At 39.8% G+C, this 19,736-nt stretch overlaps 1 protein-coding gene across 3 annotated transcripts in view; it reads left to right on the top strand.

Annotated features, from left to right (window-relative positions):
- The window catches only part of LOC124551348, a 193,262-nt gene that overhangs the window by 93,514 nt on the left and 80,012 nt on the right, over window positions 1-19,736 (top strand). For all 3 annotated transcript variants that reach the window (XM_047126379.1, XM_047126380.1, XM_047126381.1), the window contains exons 7-8: window positions 7,591-7,932; window positions 17,302-17,573. In XM_047126379.1, the coding sequence (XP_046982335.1) occupies window positions 7,591-7,932; window positions 17,302-17,573 (614 nt within the window). The remainder of the gene's footprint in view (window positions 1-7,590; window positions 7,933-17,301; window positions 17,574-19,736) is intronic.

Genomic DNA, 19,736 nt, shown 5'->3' with positions numbered 1-19,736 from the left:
ACAAATGCACATCTTTATGATGTTATAAGTTCATCACATTAATGGAGGGTGGGATCTAACATATATCACAGTAACCTTTGGTATACACTTTGGAGCATTTATTTGACATGAGAAATTACAGAAAATTGACAAACAATGAGCCACTGCCTTGTAATGCACATCACTTTTTTTCTCTTGTATTGTGAACTTTCTTCTCTTGAATGACATTCCAACAATAATCTGCTAACATAGAAGGTACCCACTTCCCTTCATAGCGCCTTTCTATGGTAGAAATGTCTTTATGGAATCTTTCCCCATGTTCATCCGATACGTCACTACAACTCTCTGTGAAGTAGTCCAGATGAGAGTCCATCATATGTGCCTTCAAAGACATATTGCACCCCAAATCCTGATATGCTTTGATCATATCCTTCACCATTGCTTTGTAGTTAGTAGCTCTTCTTCTTTCGAGGAAGTTTTCCGACACCATCTTGAAACAGTCCTATGCGGTTTATACACCTTCCTTTATTTTTGCAACTGAAAGACGGGGGAATTTGGTAGCGAGATATTCAAACCCACAGCCTGTTGGATCCATGGCCTTCACGAATTGTTTCATCAGGCCAAGTTTGATGTGAAGCGGTGGAAGTAGTATATATTCAGGAGCTAGCAGACTTTCACGTTGTACATTCTTTTCACCAACTTTCCATCTTCGCCTTGGCCATTTCTTTTTCTCGTAGTGAGAATTTCGGTCTCGACTATCCCACTCGCAAAGGAAACAGGCATACTTTGTGTAGCCTTATTGTATTCCCAGTACCATAGCAATTACCGTGAGATCTGCACATATTTTCCATTTGTGTTCATTGTATTTTAATGAATTTAGCATCCTTTGTTCGAATTCGTAATTCTCTTTTTTCAAACTAGCGTAGGCTACTGGAACAGAGGGTATTTTATTTCCGTTATGGAGCAAAACTCCCTTCAGACTTGTTTTCGATGCAACTATGAACAGTCTCCACTCCTGTGAAATATAAGCGAAGTTCAGCACTTTCATCAGGCCAGCAATGTCATTACAAAATGTCAGTGCTTCGTCAGTTGAAAAATAAAAAATAAAGGCATGTTCTCTGTGCCTGAACACACTGATTTTAGTACTTTGGTGCAGTAGATTATACTCTTGTAATCTTGAACCAAGCAGCTGCGCCTTTTGTTTACTTAGTCCTAGATCACATTCTAAATCATTTAAATCTGCCTGTGTTAACAAATGTGGCGATGACTCACTTGTGCAGTGATATAAATAATCATCATCTGTGATTTCTTCAGTACTACTTATTTCACTGTCACTCGGAATTTGACCTCGAGCTCTTGAAGGTACTGGAAGGTCGTCGGAATGCTGCACTGGCATTCTCGCAAGGCAGATCTGGGTAAACAATGTGCCTCTTTGACTTTTAGTTTGTAAAACCCTGAATTTTTGTTAAACGTGGTCCTTAGGCTCCCTCCACACCATCGGAACAGCAAACAACGCCACATTCTCTTTACCTTTCCACCACTGAATTAGTTTGCAGTAACATGTAGCACAACAGAAATGTGGTGCCCATTCTTTATCTTGGTCTCTTACCTCTACTCCAAAGTAATGTTTGTATGCTTTCTTTATGACTGAAGAAATTTTCTTCCTATTTCTGGCAAAAGTGAGCTTCCCACAGATGTAGCAGAAGTTGTCCGGCTTATATCGACATCCACGACGACGTGGCATTTCTGCAAATTTAAAAATACCACTTTGGTAATACACCTGTATTAAATTAATAGTAGGGAACTAGAGGAACGCTGATGTGTAAAAACGAGCAGTCGTTTTACCTTCAGCACCAGGCTCAATCAGTTTACACACAGAAACTAAAAAATTCAACCGTGCTCGGAAATATGACAGACAGTTACTTGTCAGCCAAAACACCCACTCGTTAAGGCTGACACAAATTGCGGCTAACACCACTGTTGTAAACTTGATGAGCCTGCCACTAGGAGACGTGAAGCTTTACTGCCGAGGCAGCGACCGGCTGTCGTCGTTCGAGTTAATGAGATGTTTCAGGTGGTCTTAATGACATAGGTGTGGCGGGGGATAACCTAATGATGTCTGATTCTTCCTGCCTGCTGTTGCACAAGAAATTATCACGCTCTATCACTACTGGATGCAGCAACATACCCGTATTTCTCTATAATGTCTCTGTGTTTGCCATGAATTGTGAATATACATATATATTACATAAAAAGTATCCCTGACAACGATATTTTGTTTACATTTTTGAATTTCCCACGGTAAAATGGTCTAGAAGCACATACTTTAATATCAGAAATAGAACCCATGTCGAACAGTGTAATACATATGTAATGTTTTGCATTAGTAACATTGTTTTCGCCGAGAAAAAAAAAGGTGGTGCATTATCTTCAGGACAATCCTCGTATGTTGCTGGCAGTGGAATCATTCTGCAATCAGCTGTAAATACCAGTGCTCTCGACAAGCTCAGTAGTGTTTCATGAAAAGAATGTGGTTTTCACCTTGGGGATTACCATTATTCACATAGCGTCTCAGTAATGTTCACATGTTGATTGAAACTACTGATAACAAATCTAGCAGCACACCTCTGACTTGATTTGATGCCTTCCTGTAATCCGACTTGGTGCGGTTCCCAAATACGTGAGCAGTACTCAGGAATTGGTCGCTCTAGTTTTCTACATGTGGTCTCCATTATAGGTGAGCTAAAAATTCTCACAACAAACCAAAGTCAACTTCTCTCATTCCCTACAACTAAACGTATATGCTCATTCCATTTCATATTGTTTGTGATGTTACACTTTGATATTTAATCATTGTTACTGAAACCACTAACAACTGTATTCGAAAATTACAGGATTGTATTTCCTACTCAACTGAATTCGTTTCCTTACATTGAGAGCAGGCTGCCACTTTAAGTCATTGTGTTCTCTCCTATCATCACTCAGTGACATCACTTTCCTGTCATCGGTAAACAAGGGGGGGGGGGGGGCGGGGGGTCAGCAAAGGCACCAACATTTGATGAGAAGTACAGTCATAACAAAAGGTGCCTTAGCACGGAATGCAGTGAGCACTTCCGTAGCAGCGAAACGCTTAATAGCTGTAGGGAAGGTGGCCTCCACATCTTATATGAGGTCTCTTGGCAAACGTACTAATCGCACATTGGATTTCTATCAAGCCCTGGATGCTGTTTTTCTAATGGGCTTCATAATGCACCTAACATTGTATCTCCCAAGAACTAATAAACCCCTCTCCTCGTGAGCCTGCTCAAATTACGCTGAAGTAGTGGCCACTAGTCCACTCACTAGATCAACGGGCAGGGCTGGACAGTCCATCCCCACATTGACATTCTGCCTTGAGTGACGTAAATTCATTACAACCCACTGCTCTGAAGGATTGCGGACCCCGGTGTTTGGTATGGTGTAAGGTGCCTCAGTTGCAGAGCCCATGAACGAAACAAATGATACCTTGTATGTTCCATGTGCCACACCTTATTATCTGCCACCGTTACAGCTGGATGCAGCTGCCTGCTGACGGCTCACTGTGGCCAGCCCCATTTGCAGCCATTCGCAGAAATGAAACGTAACTGAACATAGGTGGGCAGAACAGGTGGATGGCATGCCAGAGTGTGTTCGCGTCAAAGCTATGAAGATAAGCTATGATAAGTAAGGCCAGGGAAGTCTTTTGCTGGGTGTAAATGCAAAAAGCAGTGCTGGGTGTAAAAACAAGAAGCAGTGGGTGAAGGGACTTGTAAAATAACTGTACCTGCTTTAAATCAAAAGATAACTGGATGAGAAAAGCTCAAGGACTGAGGAGGTAAATTGCGAGGTCAGTTCACAATAATGTTCATTGCCGGCAAATCCGGTAGAGGATCTCTGTTGCCCTAATGCACACAGTAATTAGTTACTGTGAGCGACAGATATAATTGTCATTTGCAGTTCCAGTATAAGTTGGTGACAGAGAGGAGGAGGTAAACATTTGTTTTTTGAAGAGTCTTCTCTACATTTTGTCATGGTCATTCAGGCAGAAGAGCAGTGTTTGTAAAGATTAAAAATTGACCCACATGCTTAGAAACTGCTTTTACCAAAGTAAATGTATTTTATGCAAGGAGAGCGGCTGAAGAACATGCTTGCTGTACCCATTATCATGTTCGGTGTAATGCAGACTCGTGTTCCATGCCTAGAAAACTTGTAGTCAGCCTGTATCATATTGTTTTACTTGGGAACAGAGAGTTGAATGGTTAATTGTCATTACAATTAACATTGGTAAATTTAATTTCTGTGAATCTAAAGATATCATCATCATCATCAGCATCATCTAACCGGTCAGAAGTGATTTTCAGCATGGTAATTGCTGGTTAGATGCAGCTGTATTGATTGAAATGGCAGCCTTGCACCTGGATCTTACTGCAGAGTGACAAACCAGCATAATCATACTGGTTGAAGGTAGAAGAGACTCCTGCTCGATATGCTGGACCATGCCCTCATGAGTTTTGCAGAAGAATCCAATAGTGGCAACAAGTGGAGTAGTAAGACACTTGGATTTGCATTCAAGAGTACGGTGGTTCAAATTTTGCTCCAGACACCAATCCTTTGTTTCTCTAAACCACTTAAGCTAAATGCCGTAGTAGTTCCTTTGGAATGGGTACGGCCAGTTCCCTTCTCCTGTTTGAGCTTGGTCTCTGTCTAAGGATTCGTCATTGTCAGAACATTAAGCCCTAATCTTCCTTTCAGAAACGCCCCTAACCATTGTGAGATTTCTGCATGTGACAAATAGGTCCCTGCCGTTTTCTGTAGTTGGTCAGTTCATTCATCAGTTTGTAGATTTTGCAACTATTCAGCAGGTTTCCTAAGATCTGGGTCCTTTTGTGCCACTGCCTAAAGTGATTTTCAAAATCCAGCCATGCTATGTCAGACAGAGCGAAGTGGGACAGTGGTGAGAACATTAGACTCGCAATTGGGAGGACGATGGTTTTAACCAGTGTCTGGCCATCCTGATTTTGGTTCTCCTGTGATTTCCCTGAATTGCTTCAGGCAAATGCCAGCATAGTTCCCGTGAAGTACATGGCCAACTCCTCCCCCATCCTTCCCTAATGTGATGGGACCAATGAGTTTGCTATTTGGTCCCTTCTCCCAAATCGACCAACCAACGATGCTATCTCAGTATACGCCCAATCCCATTTCTTTTTCCATGTTTAGTTATGTCCAATAATTGGATTTCTTCATTTGTTGCCTAGCCACTTTTTCCAGTTTCTACTATTTAGATGTTTCAAAAGCCCTCATTGCCCTCCTATCTTCTTTCCACATTTCAAGTTCTTGCCTTATAGTAGGCCACTTTAGATAATACACTTCATAATTTTTAGGGTTCCTTACCACAATCGGTGAAATGGAATCTTTATAGGATCACTTTGTCGTCCACCTGTCTGCCTGAATTTTAAAAAACCTTTTTCCTCCGGAATGGATAGATGTTGAAATTTGTATCACATACTAAGGTCTATCGTTCCTTGGAGGTGTAAACAAATTGAAACTTCCAAGTCAATGCAGTCAAAAGATATGGGCATTTATGTCACATATTTTGATACTCACAAACTCCCTCAACAAGAGGCAAGGTTTCACAGTACAGGTGAAGGGAAATTTCAAAATTTGTTTTTTTTTTTTAATTACATTAAACAAAAAAAACTTCTTTTGTCATCAGATGTTAAACTTGACATTAAAACCTTCTTGAAAATCTTGGAATACATGGGAATTATATCTTGACAGTATCATTATTGATAACAGGGAAAAATGGTCATGATTCTCGATTTCCAGAATGGGTGAACTGTCTCTACACATGATTAATTTTGTATGCAACCCTCAGTGCATGAATCCTACTCCACCTGGTCAATTATTTTTCTTAATCTCATGTTCACATAGGTACTGAAAATCATTGTCTCAGAGAATGCCAGGCTTGACATTGTTGTTCTTAATGCATTTGTAATTGCTTTCTATTGTACTTGTTATGTACTTTAAAAAATCTGACACATGTACCATTTTGTCTCCATAGAGCATTATTTTTAACCTTTCATTCTTTCCTACTGTCATTTTCTTTACATTTATTTTTCATTTCATAATCTTTTACTCATAATTCTGATCTCCTCTATCATTTCTTGAAGCTCCTTTTCATCCTTGGCCAGAAGAACCCACATTTTCTACAGATATCTCTTGTTCCTTAGCAACAATACCAGAGAAGGAAAGTTGCAACTCACCATATAGCGGAGATGCTGAGTCACGATAGGCACAACAAAAATATTCACACAATTATAGCTTTCGGCCATTAAGGCCTTTGTCAGCAGTAAACACACATACACACATGCATGCGCACGCGCGCGGGCACACACACACACACACACACACACACACAAATGCAACTTGCGCACATGTCTGCAGTCTCAGAGAGCTGAAACTACACTGCCAATTGCAGTGTAGTTTCAGCTCTCTGAGACTGCAGACGTGTGTGCAAATTGCGTTTGTGTGTGTGTGTGTGTGTGTGTGTGTGTGTGTGTGTGTACTGCTGACAAAGGCCTTAATGGCCGAAAGCTGATCTTTTTGTTGTGCCTATCGCGACTCAGCACCTCCGCTATATGGTGAGTTGCAACTTTCCTTCTCTGGTATTGTTACATTCCATCCTGGATTTGCCTCTTTGTCGATCAGTAAACAACACTCAATCATATCTTCTAAATACTCTGTCATATTGAAGAGTGTTGTTGCTAGACAGCGGCCTTATTCTACATCTTCCTTCAATTCTACCCATTTGTTTTCTCAGTGTTTCTGTCTTACTGAAAACCTCCACGTGTTTCCCACATACCCCCTGCCCAATATAGTGAGTTTGTAAGTGATCGTCTTGTCCACTACTTTATTTATGTGATTTTCGCACATTGTCAAAAGTTTTCTCTAAGTCGTTAAATCACGTACAAACTCTTTCAGTTCTCAGTAAATCTCTCCTTGAATTTGTGAGCATCCTGCTGCAACATTTGTGCCCTTCAGGTTCCTTTTATGGGACCTATATGAAGGGGTCGGCAGTGCTAATTATCAATTTAGGAAGGAGTAATTTGATTACATTACCTCTTACACTTTCAAATGCAGCAGTCGTTGCCAACAACTAGTTCCATATTTTCCAGTAGAAAATTAGGTCTGGTATATAAATTGGTTTGTTTTATTGTATTTATTTTCTTGTCTTTGAATTTAACAAAATATATAACGTGCAGCAGTGCAATATACACTTTTGTTGGTTAGCACTTTTGTCTAGTATTCTTTGAAACATTTCTACATATACATCCATACTCCGCAAGCCACCCGACGGTGTGTGAACGAACTCCACAAGATACGTAAATTATGGAGCTTTCACTTAGTTACTGCTGCATATGACTTTTGAGGGTTGGTATTTTGAGAAGATTGAAGTTAAGTTTTCAGAATAGGAGGAATTTTCAGTTACTTCCCAGGACACTCATAAAGACTATCATATTTATTGGCGTTGCATTTGCAACAGATGTTTTAATTTTGGTTATCACTAAACTAATTTTGGTGTACTTCGTTTAGGATACCGGTTCACCTTCTACACCTACTGCCTCATCTGTGAAGCGTATTCAGAAGCTGAAAGCTTCTGCTGGTGAAATGTCACCTGTATCAGACCAGTCATCTGCTTCCGGCCCGTCCAACGTCAAACAGGAGCCAATGTCTGTGGAAGAGGAAACCGATGGCCTTTCAGAGAGCAGTTCTTCAGGCTCTGTCAACAGAGACCAGGGCGCCACCCCTGCTGATACTTCAGGAGCTGCGGAGCAGAAAATCCCTCCAGCTATCGCTGGCCCCAGCGGGCTGAACAAACACGCAGGGCGTTCGCAGTCACACCTGAAGCTCGCTCGCTCATTTCCTCGTATAAAGGTGAGTACCTTTCTTTACCCCTGTACTGCACTGCATGGGCACTCATAACCCAGTTTTTTTTAAATTGAAACTCATTTTATGAATGCCACAGAACATATTATTTTCAGAAAATGTAAGCTTTCTGCTTTATTGTTGGACAATGCTATGTAGATTTGCGAAAATTAATTCAATTAAATTCCCAGAAATGTTCACATGTGCTGAAATTGAAAAAAAAAAAAAATGAAGTAGATAACCATTTTGATTGACACTGTATAATGGAAGTTACAGTATTGATTTTAGAATGCTCTAAATGTTCAAAGTTGCATGGCATGTGTTAAAAAAAGTTTCTTTTATTCCTTTTCTGCACCACAAAAATGGCTATTTGTCCTAGTTCCTGTTGGATTTTGTTTCTTGACAGTGCCTAAACCAGATATTGGAGCTTTCAACCATCCATCTGAGATTGGTGCTCAATAACAGGTGACATTTTTTTGAAGCACACTTGTTTGTGATTAATTCTGGGTGGCTTATTCAACTAGCCAGTTTTTTCCCTGTCACTACCCAGTTCAGTATGTTAGGTGAGGTGATACTTGCTATACCCAGTTCAGTATGTTAGGTGGGGTGGTACTTGCTATTGTTCTCTCTCCATGACAACAGTACAGAAATGGAGAGGATTTTTGCTTACCAGCTACAGTCTTATATTTGATAAACAGAATATATCAAGCAAAAGATTCTGTCTTCCTCTCCAAACTGTCTTTTCTCTGCCAATATATCTGTTGTCTTATGTAATGTTTCCTCTTGCCGTAACTTTCTCTTTATGGTATTAAACATGTCTCTTGATTACATACAAAATTATTACTTTCTTTCACTTAAATGCAGACAAAAATGCCTCTCTCTCTTTTCTACCATGAAATGGTGTTAGCAATATACCAGCATATGAATTGTGTGACTGAATGTAAATGTCGTGTGACTAGGGCCTCCCGGCAGGTAGACCATTCGCCGGGTGCAAGTCTTTCGATTTGACACCACTTCGGCGACTTGTGTGTCGATGGGGATGAAATGATGATGATTAGGACAAAACACAACACCAAGTCCCCGAGCAGAGAAAGTATTCGACTCAGCTGGGAATTGAACACTTAGGATTGACATTCAGTCGCGCTGACCACTCAGCTTAAAGCTCCTGAGAATTGTTTAGATTGTCTGTAGGTAGGCAACATTTTTTTTATGTTTATTCCTGAAGTAATATTACAATAGTACATATTGTTGACCTTCATTCCTTTCCATTCTTGTGTCGAGAATACATGAGCGTCGAGTTCGAGTCCACAATGTGTGTGTTTCTTGCTTGCAGATTTTTCTCTATTCATTGAGTCAGACAGATCTACCCTAATCTGCTTTGATGTATAAAAGCATTGCCATTCCATTTTTTTTTGTATCGCATAAATAATGGATTGGAAATATGGAGAAGATCCAATGAATTGTTAAGAGTTTCTCTGCAGTTTCATTTAGTAAGCACAAAAGTGTTGTACAACTGCAGTAGCAGAAACTAAAAGAGAGACATTAGTGTATCATAGTACTTTTTTCCCCTCCCCTGAGACTGCAAAGCCATAGAAGACTTAATCAATATATTGCTTCCTTCTACATACATCTCACAAAAAGGCCATGAGAATTGGAGGCATTTGAGCTCAAATGGTCACTTATTAAAACTCATTGTTTCCACTCATCATTTGTGACTGTACAAGGATAGGGAGAGGGCAGGAGTGTTAATGGTGCATAAAGTACCGCCCCACACAGACACAGTAAGGCAACATTGCGGAGTGTAGATGGACAGACGTAGAAAAGGACATTCCCAGTGTTATGAATTCTCTCGTCCTCCCCTCTAATCCACCTAATGCCTTTGAGAGATATATGTAAACGACATTCAGTCTTTTGTCTTAGTTTCTGTTTCAGAAGACAGAATTCAGATGTGTTGTCCATTACCTTTGACCAATTTTGAGGATATGATTAACTGCGGTTTTTCTTCTGTGTGACAGTGATGCTCCTGGGTAACAGAAAGCATTCAATCTGTTGATTTTTGCCAGTTCTGTGTATGAAATTTCATTTTATCACTTGTGCTGCCAAGTATTGAACTTTTTCTTGTTTGTCATCAGTCCCCATATTCATCTTCTTTTCCTCAACTTTTGAAGTATCTTTATAGCCACCTGCACAGCAGTCTCAAAAAGAAGGGTGTATAAAATAACATCACGTGCAGATATTCCCATTTCATGAAAGTCTTCTCCAGTTTTAACCATTTTATGCCAAATATGGTCCAATTATGCCACAAAATTGCCATGAAACATGGTAAATACATTCTAACATTTTGCCTCTCAGCCCACTTAAGAGTATTGCCTGTGGTACTCCATCAGCAACATACGGTTCATAGACTTCATCACATTGCTCATGTATATTTAATTGTGGTAGTTGATTTTTAAGTAATTAATGGTACTAGAATGTGGTGCAGTTCTTCCGTGTTATGTGGAGTACAGATTTCTTTTTCAAATAACCTTTTTGAAGGGTGTGGTAAATAAAAATAGACCGTGATTCTTTTTGTATCCAATTTTCTGTGGTCCCACACTTCCTTCATCCTCCAAGGAGTGTCATTCGTTTTCTCCACTTCCATTTCCTGACCTCTTTTTTCTTTCTGTGTAATCCTCTCTTTATGTTGCTTCTCTAAAAAATGTTCTGTTACCTTTTGTGTCCGTTCTAATTCAAGTGTTTATCATATCTTTGTCATTTTCAGTGAACCAGGTTGGATTCGATTTGTAGCTATTTCGTTAGTTTAAGATCTCCTTGGTTAGTCTATTACTATCCATTCAGTGTGTGTGCCCAAATCACTGTAGTCTTCTTTTCATTATTACATCAGTTAGCTGTTTTCATTTTCCCATGAAGCTTTCTGTTTGATCATAATTTCAGCTTTGTTGTTACTTTTAGGTCCTTGTATTTTTCTTTAGAGTTCTGTTGATTGTATGTGGAAAGCTTTGCCCTAGTTTGTGCCTCAAAGGTGGATACTTACCTTTTCATTAACATTGCTCTGCTGTTGAAACCAATAAACCTTGCCCCACATATTGATTCAAAGCACAATATAAATGGCTCTGAGCACTATGGGACTTAACTAAAGCACAATATATTTCCTCAGTTATATGCTTTCGTTGTTATGAATGAATATAAAATTGGTTCAGTAAAATTATGGAAAATCCAGGATGGAATGTAACAATATTAGAAAAGGAAAGTTGCTACTCAACATATAGCAGAGATGCTGAGTCGCAGGTAGGCACAACAAAAGACTCTCACAATTAAAGGTTTCAGCCATTAAGAGCTTTGTCAACAATACACACACACACACACACACACACACACACACACACACACACACACACACTTTACAGTCTTTATCCTTTCTTCCTCAATTGCTCTTAACCACAGGTAATTTCTGTTAATGTCTCCATTTAAGGAATGGATCTTTAAATAGGCTTCCACTCACCATTGAGTAACATCAGAATGGTAAAAAGGGACATAAAACGTTGGAATGACTTGGATTTTTGCTCTTATGCTGTCTTTTGCTCTCAGTGCATCATCTCAAACATTTTCACAGGGTTTTTGGTTTAACCTGCATAGATGTATTCATTTGGCATTAGAAGACACTGAAGGGTATGTGTGCTTACTGACGAGGTGTGAGGTATGTGGGAAGTGCTTACTATAAGTGGCAGTTAGATTGGTTACTTTTACGTCTCTCTCTCTTTCTCTCTCTCTTAGCCTGTATGAAACCATTCTCCATCTTTTCCTATATCACAAATCATTTCATTGCTTTGTAAATTTTACACTCAGCTGCATCTATAATCTGTTTTCCATATTCTAGTCTTTGGTGTCCTCTACTCTTCTCCCCTCTCTGCCTAAAGTTTTCCACAGAATTCTTCCTGAGTACCTTGTACCTGGTGGTCTTCTACTTGGAAAATCTGTTTTGCTTTGGTATAATTGATTGCGTGCCTTTCTTTAGTCATTGTGTATAGTTACACTTTCTAGATAGAATAATTTTGCACCTATAAGCTTCTGTTGTTGTCAATGTTGACATTAAGCGAGTAACTGCTCTCCTGTCTATTATTTTTCTTTGTTTTATCAAACAATGGAAAATCCAGGATGGAATGTAACAATATTAGAGAATAAAAGTTGCTACACACCATATAGCGGAGATGCTGAGTTGCAGATAGGCACAATAGCTTCATTTATTCTTACATTACGAATTGCACAAAGTGTGCTCTCTTTTCAGCAATATTCAGAGTCATTCTTACTCCCATGAGAATTTTATTGTCTGACAGCCTCATCAGTGGTGTATGTTCCATGTGTGCTTTTCGTCCTCTGGAATTTTATTTCATTTACTTGATCATTCATCTTTGACACATGAGTTTAATGGCAGAGGTGGTAAGCCGCATCTCTTCCTTACATACTTCTTAACACAAACTTGTCTTTGCGCATCTTCTATTTTTTATTATACATATTTGCATTTTGTAAAGACCAGATTATTTTTATGCCTCTGCACTTTCGTCACACATGCCTGAAGATTAAGAAAATACTATTTCCCTTGTTGAAAGCGTTCTGTAAGCCTGCCATAGATTAGAAAAGTATCCCAATTCTTTCCCTTATGAAATTTAAGTGCTGTTCAATAAGCAATGCAACACTTTTTTTTCTGAGAGCAGGTTAGTTTTATTCAGTTTTCCAGTACACCATATTATTCTCCAGTCTTCTGGTTACAAAATCCTATTTTTCAACATAATCTCGGTTCAGTACAGTGGCCTGATGCCACATTATTGGGAGGGCGTGCCATGGTACCGCTCTACCGGACAACATTGGAGCCGTCTTTTTGTATCAGTAACCTCCTCATCATCCACTTACTACTTCATGTGGAGAGCATTATTCATTGGGCCAAATGGATGGAAGTCGGAAAATGTGAGATTCAGGCCATAGGGTGGATGAGGAGGAACAGTCCAGCTACGTTCTGTGAACTCTTCTCGGGTGCACAGATTTGTGTGAGGCATTGCGTTGTCACAGAGAAGGAGAAGTTTGTTTGCATCCTTGTGATGACGAAGAGGCTGAAGCCATTTCTTCAGTTTCCTGAGGGCTGCACAGTTCACTTCAGAATTGGTCATTGCATCAGGAGAGAGAGAACATCAAACAGAATAACCTCTTCAGAGTCCCAAAATATCGTCACCGTGACTTTACTGGTTGAAGGTGCATTTTTAACATTTTCTTCGGAGCAGAGGTGGTGTGGTGCCCCTCCGGGATTTGCTGTTTTGTTTCTGTTTGAAGTGATGATGTTTGACCAAAAAAGATGTTGTCACAATCAGCCCTGTAACACGCAAGCAAATTGTGCACTAAAGGTCCTGTGTTGCTCTTTATGGTCTTCCGTTGGGGATGCAGGAAACCCAGTGGACACACACCTCCGAGAACCCCAACTGGTCAATGAGTGTCTCAGTACCACCAACAGAGACTTCCAGTTGAGCAATGAGGTGTTTGATTGTGATCCATCAGTCGCCTCGAATGAGTGTGTCTGCACGTTCCAACATTGCAGGAGTCACAGCTGTGGTAACTGGTCATCATGCTGGAGATCAGACAGGTTTGCGTGACCTTGTTGCGATGATAATAGGTGCCTTGCCCAATGTCTCACTGCCAGGTCCCTGTAGACATCCTGCAAGGGCCTATGAATACTTGCCATGCTCTGGTTTCCACCAAAAGGAACTCAAGTTACAGCTATCTGCTTGGAGTACCTATAGTACAGACACCATTTTGAAGGTTACATATAGTGCCACCACCAGTCGGAACTTCATGAAACTATATTGGCTGAAGTGGGAATGTTTCATGATGTCCCCAACAAAATCCACATTTTTCAACCAAAATGGCTGAGAAAAAAAGGTGTTGTATTACTTATTGCATGCCCCTCATACTTCTCAAATATATTTTCCTGTCCTGAAACCACAGTCACCAAAGCCAATAATGTCTTAAGTTTTTTTTAATTTCTGCTCTCTGGACTGTGCTTTAGAAGGGTCAATAGCTTTGACAGTTACTCACTTCACTTCTTTGGTAATGGGATGGCTTTCCCTGTAAATCTGATAATAATCTACCCGTTTCATAGATATTTGACACTAGCTCAAATAATTTTCTAGTTCTTGTGTATTTCACACATTTCAGAAGCTCTGAAGGTGTGTATTGACTTCTGAATTGCTTGATCTCGGATCATTCATTGCCCTCTCCAACTCTGGCTTCATTTCTAGAGCACACATTTTTCCCATCAATTTCCACCTCATCACACTTCATGGCAGATGTTCTGTCATCCAGGCATTTGACACATTCCTTCTTTGTAGTTGCTAATTTAAGGTGTTTCCCATCTGCATGTCATAGATTGGCACCTTTACTTTTGCCTTATCTAAAATTGTGCCTAATCTTTCTGTATAACATGTCTGCAAACTTTTAGAGCTAGTGGATTCTTTTTCTGGTGGAAGGATTGAAGGGGAAAGAAGAGGGACGAAGGTAAAGGATTTCTGGTGAATAAGTCTACCCTGATCCGTGGTTATGGGTGACTTTCTTGAAGTCTATCCTTTCCCTAAACATCACCAAACATATTCCTTTCACCCCTCTTCCTTCCCCTTCAACTGTTCTGCTAGGAGGAGGAGCCACTGGCTGCAGAAGTTTGCAAACTGTAATACCATTTATACGTATGTTCTCATGCCACTGCTGAGTGAGTAGATTTTTTTATTTATCCAATTACATTGTATTTTCAAAATCTGACTCTTTTTTGGTTGATGTATATCATGTCAATTTTTTCTACAGTCTATGAAAAGGTTTCTAACATACAGGATGTCAGAGGAAGTAGCACCAGTTGAAATTCATCATCACGCGTACAGGGTGTGATAAGCAAGGTAGTGTGTAGGCAACTCTGTGAAAGCAAAGAACTGTGAGACTCAGTTGTTGTTTCCTACTGGTATCTTGGTCGGGGAAATTGCAATAGACCTTTCAGATTAAGGCTCAGAGTTTTCAGCACAGTTAACCTAATTGAGTTCATTGTTTGCCTATATACTGTTCACTGACAAATAAATTTTCTGCAGCCATTGCATTTCGAAATTTTTGGCTGTGCATCTCATTATGCTGATTTTGCTAGCTCCGGTTTCCATCTTGTTTTATCTGCAGAAGCCCTTGTTTGGTCAACATACTTGCAATGCTGAAAGATTGTGTAAGCCTTTCATGTGCCGATTTCAAACATAGCAGGCAGACTGCACAAAATTTGTACGAATTGTGTTGTGAATGTTTCAATTTTTTGGCATAATGTATTGAAGTAGTTGAGAGGTTGCTGCAGTTGTTTTTTGAACAGTATTTGTAAGAACTATGTTTTCTCTGTTTGTAGCTTTAGGGAAACATACTTTTACCCAATCATAATATTTGCGTTGCTGCTTCAGTGCTCAGTCTGTAAATAAATTTGACAATAAGATTTAATAGTATGGATAAAAAAATCTACTCGCCAAGTGGTGACAAGAGAACACACATACATGTATTAAAAAGGTTTTACTTATGCAAGCAATCTGAGCCTAAGGCTCCTTCTTCCAGCAGAGGGGTTGGAGGGGAAGGAAGAGGAGTGAAGGGAAAGTAACTGGAGAGCTTTAGGAAAAAGGAGTAGAGTTCGGAAAAGTCGCTCAAAACCCTGGGTCAGGATAGACTTACCTGACGGGATGAGAAGGAAAGACTGATGAATAATAATATATAGATCTACCCCCTTCCCTATTTGTAGTCGAATTGAATCACCTCTAAAATGGACAAATACTCAACAATAGTACTCATTTCTACAGGAGACAAATTATGCCAACAAAAATAAGTTCGCACAGAATACTTGAAATGCAGCATAACAAATGAGAAATGAAATGTGAGATTCAATCATTCTACAACACTGTTTATTTTCAGTTGCCTAAAGTGTTAATCCGAAGTGGTAAGAGTTTCTCAAGTCAGCCACAGGGAGCTGTGAGGGCTAACATATTGTTTTCATTGAGTTTGCTTATGTTATCAGCACTTAAGAACTGTAAGTTGCTGTAATTTATAATGGATACAAATTACAGCCATGACTGTCGAGAAATTTAGCTGTACGAGTTTGTGACACACAGTTTGTTCGTGCAGAAAATAGGACATTAATCTTAAGTTGCTGGTGATTCATGAAACAGAGGCCACAGACAACTGTGCATTAGGAATGACATTCAGTGTCACAGATGTGAATGTTCATAGATGGCATTAGATAAATAACAAATTAAATAAAACCAGTTATACACGCCAGCCAGAGGGGATCAGGGGATAAAAGCAGGGTAGGTTTCCTGAACTTGAGTGCCGTGTTGGTCAGTACTTGCAAGAGAAACACAGTGAAGATATTCTTGAATATTTGATGAACTACCGAAGTGAAGGTATTGGAGATAAGAGGAATTCTACTCATGTATGTGTCACGAAATTCAAAGCAGGTACAGTGAATGCCTGTATGTGAGGAAAATGAAAAGGGCTGGGCTTACGTTATGGTGCAGAACACCAGCTCAGTGACTTCCAGATCTGTTTTATGAGAAACTATTTGCATTTCGGTGTCATGTAAAGAATCTGTACAAACAGCATGACTATTTATTTGTTAGACTGTATGTGCAATGGAGATCAGACACCTGTCTATTTTGATATGCCGTGAAACATTACTGTTAACATGAAGGACATCAGAAGTATTGCTTTAAGATTTTCTGACAGTGAAAACGCCAGAATAACAGTAAAGCTGGGTGCACTAGTAGATACAAAGAACTGATGGAACTAGGTCTTTGTGATGAGTACATTTTGTGGGATTGCCTCAGAAAATAAATAGAAGTATGTAAAGTACAACAAATTTCTAATGTTTTCATCTCCAAAATAACCAATGACATGTAGAGTTATTGATGCTGAAGTAAGTGCTTGAGATGATGTATAATATATGATTTTCAAGTTGTAGAATTAGTGTCACATATATATGATTTTCAAGTTGTAGAATTAGTGTCGCGTATTTCCTTTCCCCTGGTGCTGTGTTACTGATTGTGGTGTGTCAGGTCTTGTACAGAATTGAATGATTGGTGGACCATTTGCCGAGACACTGATTAGTAATACTTTTGAATATTTCATTTATTGTACCTCCTGTTTTTGCAGCTCTGTTGGACTTGGTTATGATGCTTGAATTATGAGCAGTGACCACTGTTTGTGCTTTCAGTGTATCATGTGAGAATTCATCAAACATGTGGCAACAGTAATTGCGTTACGGCTATCTTCCAGGGGTTTAAGTAAATGTAATGTTCACATCTCTGACTCAACGAGGACTTTCCACAACAGGTAACGTCACCGAGGTCAGGCCGCGGCAGAGGTCAAACTTCTCCCAGAGGGGGCGGTGTGAACCGAGGTGTGACGTCACAAGCAGGTGGCAGTGGTGGAAACATGGAAATAGGCATGCTGCCCCCAATGTGGAAAGACAAGGACGGGGCTTCCACTACAAAAGTCCTCAGCAGCCCGGGAGCCGCACCTGCACTCCAGTCTACACCGTCGAGGGGACCCGGCAGGTTACCGCGTGGGGGCAAGGGCGGTGGCCAGGTGGCGGTCCCTCCAAAGTGAGTACCTTTGTGTTGTCTGATTCTTCTATATGTATCAGTGGAAAAATAATCTGTAGGTGGGCTGCTGGACACGTACTGTGCAGCTCTCAACCAGAGACTGGTGAATTAGTGTGTGGGGATGTGAAATTGTAACGTGTTTGTAATGTGCTAGTTATCATTACATCTGTCATAGTGGTTTTGTAGGAGATGACTAAAAATGAAGAGGGGATGGGATTTTAATAGATGCTGCACATTGTGTGACAATTGATAAATGAGCTTCTGTGTTGTGCTTTTTGTGTTTTTATTGAGTAGAGTTGTTTTTTCTGCCTAAGTCATCACAAAGGTAACATTCAACACGATTTCACTTATCTGTTCCTTAACGGACACACAAACGATGAATGTCCCATGCGTTCGTAAAATGCACAAATTTTAGAAAAGGAAAAACAGAATTTTAGCTTATTCTTACAAAAGAATTGACTATAAGATAAATCAGCAGTGCAGTACACAGTTTTTGGTGGCCTGTATGTGAGAGATATGTCATTTTCATGTTCAGTACCTTGTATTGATTTTTCTTATGCTCTGGTAGATGTGCTGTTCCTTGTTTGGGTCACCCGTATTTGCAGAGCTGTTCCTGGTTTAAAAAAAATGTTTGCTTTTCATCTGTTCACTCCAGTGAGACAGCTAAAATACTAAACTTACCGTTTTTTAAAAGAAGGGGGAGGGAGAGATTCACTTTACTACTCGACCATCATACTTTCTTTGTGCATCCTTCTGCTATCTGTAACAGTGCTGAATCTCTAGTCACATGAAATTTTAATCCTAACTCTCCACCATTTTTCGAACACTGATTCTTAGCCTGCAAGTATCCTCTAGATCTTCCGTCCACGATCATGTCCTGCGGAACACCTGCCGTATGCCCAAACAATCATTCAAGTGTGAGAGTTTCAGTTCCTACTGTTGTCACTCTGGTTATATTTCGTAGTCTGCTTCTTCTACTACTTTATGCAACTGTGGCACTAAACCACAAACTCCCCCATTACATGTCCTTTATAACCGACTCACTCTAATTACTCAGTGAAGAACAGTGTGTTGCAATCTGTTGTTAATCTGCATACATTGCTGCAGATTTTTGTCTCGGCATGTTATGACTCTCGCTTTAAATTTTGAATGTGTGTCATTCAAAATTAGTTTGTGCTGTTGTTGTAAGTGATCATCGAGGAGGACATTGTGGGAATTCTACATGACCGCAAGCGCATCACAGAAGTTGTTTGCCATTTGCCCCCCTCTGATTTTAAACCGTGTGTCGAGCATGTATTAGTCTTCCGTGGTTAACTGTGATGAGTGCCTTTGCAGTCTAGTTTTGTTGTTGTCTTATTATGGAGGGCTGTTGAATGGAAGGAAGTGTAAGAGTGAAACCCATAGCCTACCCTCATATAGCACTGAGTAGCGTAGCTGAACTTCGCAATTCTCTCTCTGACCAGTCGCAGTTGACAGTGGCTTAACTTGTTTGGTCGAGTACACAATGAAGACAGGCTTGAAATTTAGTGTAGGGATTTGGTGCATAGTTCGATGATCGAGTGCCACTTTTCCTCCCATTATCGTACAAATACTAGCGATGAATATTTTTTCTCTAACCAAATTGAGAATTGCAGTGTTGGATATAAACACTGCTGCAGTAGGATACATAGTGCCCCATCAAGTATACGCTGTGCTTGCTTCCCTCGCCTTTTTACAAGGAGGAGATACCGTGTGAATACTAGTTCACTAGTTGTATATTCAGCAATTTAATACATTGTAGGCATTAGTTTTTTGACGATTTTATTGATGTCTAAAATACGGTAGTTAATTTTATTTGTAGAGCATTATTTAATTCAGATTGCCAGCAGAAAATATACCCATAACATTGAAATTATGCGCACTTTGGTTCTGAAAATATTTGTTAGGTGATAAAACACCGTTAGTAGAGAATGCTATATAAAGGGAGGTATGTTGTACAAAGCCTTTTGCATATTCATTCTACACTTCAGATTTTAGAGTGTACGAAGTGCCAGTGCTGCTTTTGATAGTATTTAGTGTGCGATTATATTTGTTATTGTGTAAGTGGATCAGTGCTATCCAAAGTTTCATAAGTCATGCAATCTTAATTCACAAATATTCTCATAATTTGTAGTTAGATTTAAC

This window comes from Schistocerca americana, chromosome 9 (genome assembly GCF_021461395.2).
Source record: "Schistocerca americana isolate TAMUIC-IGC-003095 chromosome 9, iqSchAmer2.1, whole genome shotgun sequence".
In the NCBI taxonomy this organism is placed as follows: domain Eukaryota; kingdom Metazoa; phylum Arthropoda; class Insecta; order Orthoptera; family Acrididae; genus Schistocerca; species Schistocerca americana.
This window is presented reverse-complemented; position numbering and strand designations above follow the sequence as displayed.